Source organism: Dermochelys coriacea, chromosome 8 (genome assembly GCF_009764565.3).
Source record: "Dermochelys coriacea isolate rDerCor1 chromosome 8, rDerCor1.pri.v4, whole genome shotgun sequence".
NCBI lineage: Eukaryota > Metazoa > Chordata > Testudines > Dermochelyidae > Dermochelys > Dermochelys coriacea.
This window is the reverse complement of record NC_050075.1, coordinates 36,385,844-36,393,742: the sequence shown is the minus strand read 5'-3', so window position 1 is coordinate 36,393,742 and position 7,899 is coordinate 36,385,844. Positions and strand designations below refer to the sequence as shown.

Below are 7,899 nucleotides of genomic sequence, written 5' to 3'. Positions count from 1 at the left end.
CCGCTCTCCCCACTGATCACATCAAAAGTGGTGCCTTAGGCGCCGACTCCCTGGGTGCTCCGGGGCTGGAGCACCCATGGGGAAAATTGGTGGGTGCAGAGCACCCACTGGCAGCTCCCCGCCCCATGCCTGGCCCCACCTCACCTCACCTCCGCTCCTCCTCCTCCCCTGAACGCGCTGCCCCGCCCTGCTTCTCCACCCCCCGGCTTCCCACGAATCAGCTGTTCGCATGGGAAGCTGGGGAGGGCTGAGAAGCAGGCGGCGGCTTCCCATTCAGGCTGAGGGAGGCGGAGGTGAACTGGGGCAGGGAGCGGTTCCCCTGCGCCCCCCCCGGGTTACCTGCTGTGGTGCGGGCAGCCCTCCTCGCACCCCCCACCCCACAGCTCACCTCCGCCTCCCTTGGCCTGAGTGGAAAGCCGCGGCCTGCTTCTCAGCCTGCCCCAGCTTCCCGCACAAACAGCTGATTTGCGGGAAGCCTCTGGGGGGCGGAGAAGCAGGGTGGGGTGGTGTGTTCAGGGGAGGAGGTGGAGGCGGAGTGGAGGTGAGCGGGGGCCGGGGTGGGGCAGGGAGCTCTGCACCCACCAAATTTTCCCCTTGGGTGCTCCAGGGCTGGAGCACCCGTGGAGTCGACGCCTAAGGTGCCACTTTTGGCCGGTTAAATTTAGAAGCCCTTTTAGAACTGGTTGTCCCTCGTGGAACAACCAGTTCTAAAAGGGATTCTAAATTTAACAACCATTTCTAGCGAACCCGTGCGAACCGGCTCCAGCTCACCACTGGATGCACCATGGTCAGGGACGCAACTCCATGCTCCGGGTGTCCCTAAATCATGGACTGCCAGAAGCTGTGATTAGATGATGAGGGATGGATCACCTGAAAATTGTGCCATTCTATTCATTAGAACACAAGACCGGCCACACTGGGTCAGACCAATGGTCCATCTAGCCCAGTATCTTGTCCTCCAACAGTGGCCACTGCCAGGTGCCCCAGAGGGAGTGAACAGAACAGGAATCATCAAGTGATCCGTTCCGTGTTGCCCATTCCCAGTTTCATTCCCTCTGGAGCACCTGGCATTGGCCACTGTTGGAAGACAGGACACGGGGCTAAATGGACCTTTAGTCTGACCCAGTATGGCCATTCTTCTGTTCTTCTGTTATGACCCCTGCTCCTTGCCAACGTGCAGTGGTGTATAGCCAGCACTAGCTGCTGCCCTCCTGGACCCAGTGGGAAGCAGGGAGAAGACTTGGTCTTTCCAGGAGCCCAGGTCTTTCCCTGAGCAGCATCTGGGGCAGTACAGCAACGGCGGGTGGCAAAGCCACAATCTAGTTTATGAACAGCAAGCTATACTACAGCTCCCCTCACCCCCTCCATGCACACACCCACCCACACACACACAGAGACATGCATGCACACCCACGCGCACACCCACACACTTGCGTGTGCACCTCCCTCACACACACAGGGGCTCAGTTGCTCTGGCTGGTGCACTGGGACAGAAGGTGAAAACCTCCCTCCCTCCCCCCGTGACGTAGTTATACCGAGCTCTCTCCCGTGTAGACAGCGCCATGGCGATGGGAGATGTGGCTTAAGTGAAGCTGCTTCTACACTGATGGGAGCTTTGCTTATGCGCTACAGCGGCTCTGCTGCAGCATTTCAAATGTAGCCCTGCCTTCCGGCTCCTAAAGCAATTAGGTGTTCCACTAATGAGCGCAGCAATGTCTAAATCTGGGCCTAAGACACGGGTGGCCAACCTGAGCCTGAGAAGGAGCCAGAATTTACCAATGTACATTTCCAAAGAGCCACATTAATATGGTAGTAGCCCCCTATCAGCACCCCAGAGCCTCCCACCCACCAGCAGCCCTGTCGATCAATGCCTTCCCCTCCCTCCCTGCACATCCCAGTCAGCAGCCTCGTGGTGTGCAGGAGGCTCTGGGGGGAGAGGGGAGGAGCGAGGGCAGTGTAGGCTCAGGGGAGAGGGGGGAGGTGGGGGCAGAGCCTGCTCCTGGAGCAGCACCAGCCCCATCAGGAGCCCCCCAAGTGGCTGCAGTGAGTACTGCACCAAGCCATACTGCTCAGCTGTGACAGGCCAGGCTGGGCTGAGCCCCATCAGCCTACTGACCAGCCACACCAGGCTCACTGCAGTTTCTGGGGCAGAAAGAGACTTGTGGGAAAGCGCCAGTGAGACGGGATCAGTGAAAAGTCCTGCTGTGCCAGGGACAGCTCTGCACAGGAGGCGTTGTCAAGGTGCAGACGAGATGCAGCGGCTGTGGGAGCGCTGAAATGAGGCGGCCGGTCGCATGTGTTCAGCACCCGAGCAAGGCAGAGAGCTGCACTTAGACGTGCTGGTGTTCCAGCAGCCTGGCACTGTGACTGCTCATACTGAGTTACTGAAGGGCATGGCCCCGGCGTTCACTGCAAAGAGAATTGGCTTCCTCCCTTGGCCAGGCTGCCTTGGAAAGTCAGGGCTGGGGTGTGTGAGAGCATGGGTGTGTAGGGAGATGCAGGTTCCTTGGTGCCAGCGAGTCTGGGAACAGCAGCCTGCGTTCCAGGGCCCTGCAGCTGAGGTAGAGCGCGTGCTCATTTATCCTGGGGTGGAGGGAGAAGCAGAAGAAAGGCGTTGGAGAAGGAAGCAATTCAGAGCCTGGCAAAGTGGGTGCCTGGGAATGCTTGCTGGGAACAGGATCAGAGAACAGGGCTTGCATTACCTGGGAAGACTGAGCAAGGCCAAGAAAAAGAAAAAACCCCAACAGGGATGAGGAGAGCAAGAGAGTGAGAAAAGAGCAGATTCAAGTCCAAAGGCCCTGGGAAGGTGTGCAGAGTCAAAGCAACAGCCCAGGAAAACACTGCAACTGACCAGCATCTTGGAGGAATATGCCCAGGACAGAAAGGGCACTGCCAGGACAGATAGGAGACAGTCAGATGCTAGTATACAGGAATAGGGGAGGATGACACGGGTCATGCCGAAACAACAGCGTTTGTGACATACAGACATTCTGAGGCTGGTAGTAACCTGGGCCTGTCTACAGGTGGGCTAGAAACTAAACCATGGCTGTGTGCATATGTATGTATATATATATATATATATTTATATATATATATATATATAAACTCTCCAGTGGGGCGTGAACCCAGTACCTGCAGCACCAGCCTCATGTGCTCCAACTAAAGGATTAACTCCAGTAGTTGTCAGAAACAAGCAGGTTTTTATCCTCCCTGGGGCCAGTCACTAGAGGGAGACATAATTGCAGCGGGGCAGTCATGACCCCTGACACCTGCTTGTCACCCCTCTGGGAACCACAACCTGCATGAGGAGGACTCCTGAGCGGTTGTTTCAGGCTGTCTGCAGCCAGGCAGGCAGCGCTGCATTGGTCTATGTTTAGTTCATGCTTTCAAGGTTCTTGCCACAAGCATAGGGGCTAGAAACATTTTTTTCCCAATGGATGGGTAAGACAGGCAGGATGATTAACACCCACCGCCTGCAAAACCTGTTCACACCTGTTATCACTCCCAGGTTGAGGATGCATTAAGCCATCAGCTTCTTCCTACCCAGCTGAGCTCCCTTCACAGTTCTTATAAACTTTGCTACGTCTTGTGGGACGAGTGGATGCCTGAGCCAGATGTGAGGGACGGGGGCCCTCAGCTAGCTAGACAGCAACATTACCCTTGTGATGGCTCCCTCCTTATAGGTCACTGGGACAAGGATGGAGCTGAATTGAGGTGGAGTATGTTTGCCCATCACCAGCTAGAGCACCTCTAGGCTTCTGCCCGGTGAGATTCCAGGGCACTGCGGGCAGCCTGCAGGGCTGTTTTATTCTGTGATGGTTTTTGGTTTCATCAGCAAACCTTCCCCCATCACTTCCCCCACAAAAAGATAGGGGCAGATGAGCAGATTGTATGGACCCATCACCCCTGCATCTTCACTGTTGCAAGGGATTTTCACAAGCCTGGCCAATGCACAGAATTTAGTTATGGCACATGGCTCCCTGGAAATGCATGTGATTTAGCTACCATGTGTGATTCTTACTAGGCCGTGCATGGGATGCAGCCACATGCCTCCTGCTGGGAGATGCACAGGATGTGCCATTCATGAGAGGCATTGCACTGGGACTCAGGAGATTTGGCTTCAATTCCTGGATCCCCACAGATTTCCCGTGACACTGGACAGGTTAGAAAATCTCTCTGTGCCTCCATCCATAAAATGAGAGCGATGATACTTCCTGAAACTGTCCTGTCTTTTTAGACACAGGCTCTTCAGGGCAAGGGCTGTCTTTCCCTATGTGATTGTATGGTACCTAACACGCAGCAGCCCTAAAAAGGCCAGTTCTAAGGCTGGGTGAGCAGAGCAGGCACCCTGGGTGCCTTCTTCCAGGGTTTGGGGTTTTCCCCCCTCCATTCTGATTGGCTGGCTGGTTTTGCTTCACTGATTGGTTGGGCTTTTGCAGGGCGCTGAAAACATTTTCCACCCTGGCTGACAAAATAGTGCGGGCCACTCCTGGCCCTAATTTTGGTTAGGGTCTCTAGGCACCAATAATAAATAATAATAATGCAGCCACTTGATTCGCACAGGGAGAGGCATGGGCTGGAGCCACAGAGCTCCCATCAAACATGCAGCCAGTTCTGAATCCACTGAAAATGCAGCTGTTCATGTCTCTTTGACCCCTATAGATATGTATGCAGAGGGAACTGGGACTTGCAAAGTGATGAAAGCATAGTTTGATCATATTAAATGGACACCTTTCCTCCCTAGCACTTATGGGGCATCCTATTCAGGAGATAGGCTAGTGATCCCATTGTTCATCCCAGGAGGAAACACCTAGGCAGAAAATCTGGCTCCTTTGAAGCCAATGGGACTTTTGCCATGGATTTAAATGGGGCCAGAATTTCATCTAAACAAGTGGAGCTTAAGTCTAGAGCGGTGACACTTCTGCGTGTGACCATGTAATTATATCTAAATTCAAGAATTCAGTATCCGGGAAGACACTGGAAATCATTACACAGTATGAGCCTGAGCGAGAACGTTACTTCAGACCAATTCTCTTTCTCAACAGATTCAGCTTTATTGTTATTTCTTTGTTTGACATGATTCTTAGTGCATCCTTTCAAAGAAACTATCAAACTGTACAAAGAAACAAAGAGATCAAAAGAAGAGGTGAGGTAAAATTGGACGGGGGCTTTTTAAGTGGTAAGAAACATTATGGAAACCCAATAGTCTATAAACTCTCAAAAGTTGACAAGAGTCCAAACAAATCTCTTTTTTTCCTTAAAAAAAAGCTGCAAAAATATAAACTGTAAATTACTGTAATTAGCAGCTACAAGATCCTTTAAAACCGGAACTTGGTTACTGTGAACATGCCTAGAAAACGAAATGAAAATAAATAAATAAAGTGCCATGGCCTTCGAAATGCAGTGGAATCATCTCTATTACAACAGCAAATAATTGGACCACAAACAACAGAATGAAACAGAAACACAATATCCCGTTGAAAGAGTATAGTATGCTCAGCAAAATGGAGTTAAAGTACAATACAAATGGACAGGAGTTAGGTTTCCCACCCTGCCCCAGTCACATAGCAAAGCTTGTATCTGCAGGACTGCTGCTCAGATGGGGCCTCCATCCAAAGCTGCCGAAGTTATGGACACAAAAGAAGCAGTGGGTCAGCTATTTAAGTTTAATAAGCGTCAACCGTAGCGCAATGTGTCACAGCAAAGCCATATGGGACTTCATTGCAAAATGAAAAAGAAACAGAGGTGACTGCGTTTTTAAAAACATTCTGCTATGTTATGAAGTCCCCTGTATTCTCTAATTGCCTTCCTGACGATGCTTCCCAGCCATCTTGCCTTCGCAGTGTTGGACCTTGACATCCAGTTTCAAAACCATTTTAAAGTTTCCTTATATATATTTATTTATATATATATATATATGTATAAAAACCAAGCAATAGTGCCCGGGATATCACTATTGCCATGCACAGATCACATTTTGCACTCACATGGTAATAACACTTTTTGATTCTCAGTAAATATCCTGCCGAACCTGTATTATTGCAATATGGAGAATTTTGCTCCTTGATGTTGTGTTTCTTCCTGCTGTTTCATTGTAAGTGCTGCTGGTGCTGCAGACCTGCTGCTGGTTTTTAAAAAGGAACAGATTCTAGACTTCAAGAAGTGGTCATGTCTCCATGTTGCCAGAAACTGCAGGAGTCTGGGAACTCCAGTGACATAGGGGAGAGCTGCTGGAGAATGAGCATCCCAGCCCTCGTACAAAGAATGTGTCGCTTTATTGCATGCACATAGGGAGCAGGAGTAAAAGAAACACTGAAGGATGTAACAGATGTGAAGAGAAAGTAGAGAGTCAATGACACTGAAATGTCAGGGCACTGGAAAAAAATTAGCAAAGTGTAAACTAAAGCTTCTTTGATTTTTTCCGCTGGATCAGAATCCACGTCTTGTACGTCTACCGGTTTTGTTCATATGATTTCCTAGGTATAATTGTGCTCATCGATCTAGTCAAGGAGTACTAAGCCTCACTGATTGGTTTCGCCCACACTAATGTTACCTGTTAAGTGTTCTGCTCTACAACGTCCTTTTCTACTTTGCTGTGTACAGACAAGTGTCCCTGGCTCAGGGAAGGGCTTGAATGTGTCTTCCGCAAGGAGATGTCGTCAGCTTCCACCATGAAAAGGCTGGCTTCGACTTTCTCCAGATCATCCGTCCCAACTTTTATCTTCACGCACAGCAAGTTAATGTATGTCTCGTAGCGGCTCTTCTGCAGAGGGAAACAGAACAGGACAAACAGCTGGGTAATAGGGAAGGAGTGGGGCAAAGATATGCTGAGAACACTGAAGGTATCCAAGAACAAGCTGGGGCAATGATCTATCACCGGCATACAACAATGCACCGGGCGAACCCATTTGATTTCAGGCAGGGGAACGACATGGATTGACTCAACCTTGTGGTATAGAAGTAAAGTGGGAATCAAAGCAAAGAGTGGGATCGTTGCTAATAGCAATATGCTTATTCTATGCCCAATGTGCAATAAGCCTTCACCTATCCATAGGTAAATACACCAACATTGGTGTAAAATTATCCAGTAACCATAACAGTGTTTGACTCTAAGACTTGTAATGGTAACTACAATCTGTAGGAGGAAGTATTAGCTCTAATATGATTTTAGATTTAGCTGTGTGCCATTAACTGGTTCATGATTACCCTTAAATAGTGGCTTATTCTCATATTAGTATAAAAAGGAGGGACTGCTCCATTTTCCTTTTGTGCTTCATATTTTATTTCAAGGCTAGATTAGGTCAGTTTTTGTGGTCCCTTGTAACGTGTAGGTCCTGCTGCACCTGCTGCACCATCTTCACTGCCTTTGCTGGATCTTCATAACCTCCGCGAGCTGCCCAGACTGGAGCGTCATGCTCCCAGGGTGACATTCCCTTGTTTGATGAGTTAACTGATACACAGCGCTAGCTCTCTGCATAGGGGTGAAGTTCAGATGAGGATGGGCCATTCTTCACCCTAATGTCACTCTCAAAGGCTCGGTATTTTCTACCCCAAGCCCCCTTTGGGCATCTTTAGCTACTGACACATGTGGCTCCATCCATCAGGGTTTTCCTTACTGGACCTATGCCCAGATACTTTTTCTTAGAGAACCCTGCATTTCAGAACCCAGCAGCATAGGTGAGAGGTTTAAGTCAGTGATTCTCAACCATGGAATATGAAGAGGTCTTCTAGGGAGTACATCAACTCATCTAGATATTTGCCTCATTTTACAATAGGCCACAAACAAAGCTCTAACATATTAGAAGTCAGTACATATTAAAATTTCATACAAACAATTATCAGAGGGGTAGCCTTGTTAGTCTGTATACATAAAAACAATGAGAAGTCCAGTGGCACCTT

The 7,899-nt window shown here is 49.6% G+C and overlaps 1 protein-coding gene across 1 annotated transcript in view; it reads right to left on the bottom strand.

The window, feature by feature from the left end:
- Positions 1-5,031: 5,031 nt before the first annotated feature.
- The window catches only part of PSD2 (pleckstrin and Sec7 domain containing 2), a 136,012-nt gene continuing 133,144 nt past the window's right edge, over positions 5,032-7,899 (bottom strand). The window contains exon 15 of the mRNA XM_038414950.2: positions 5,032-6,763. Coding sequence (XP_038270878.1) covers positions 6,557-6,763 — 207 coding nt within the window. The 3' untranslated portion in view covers positions 5,032-6,556. The remainder of the gene's footprint in view (positions 6,764-7,899) is intronic.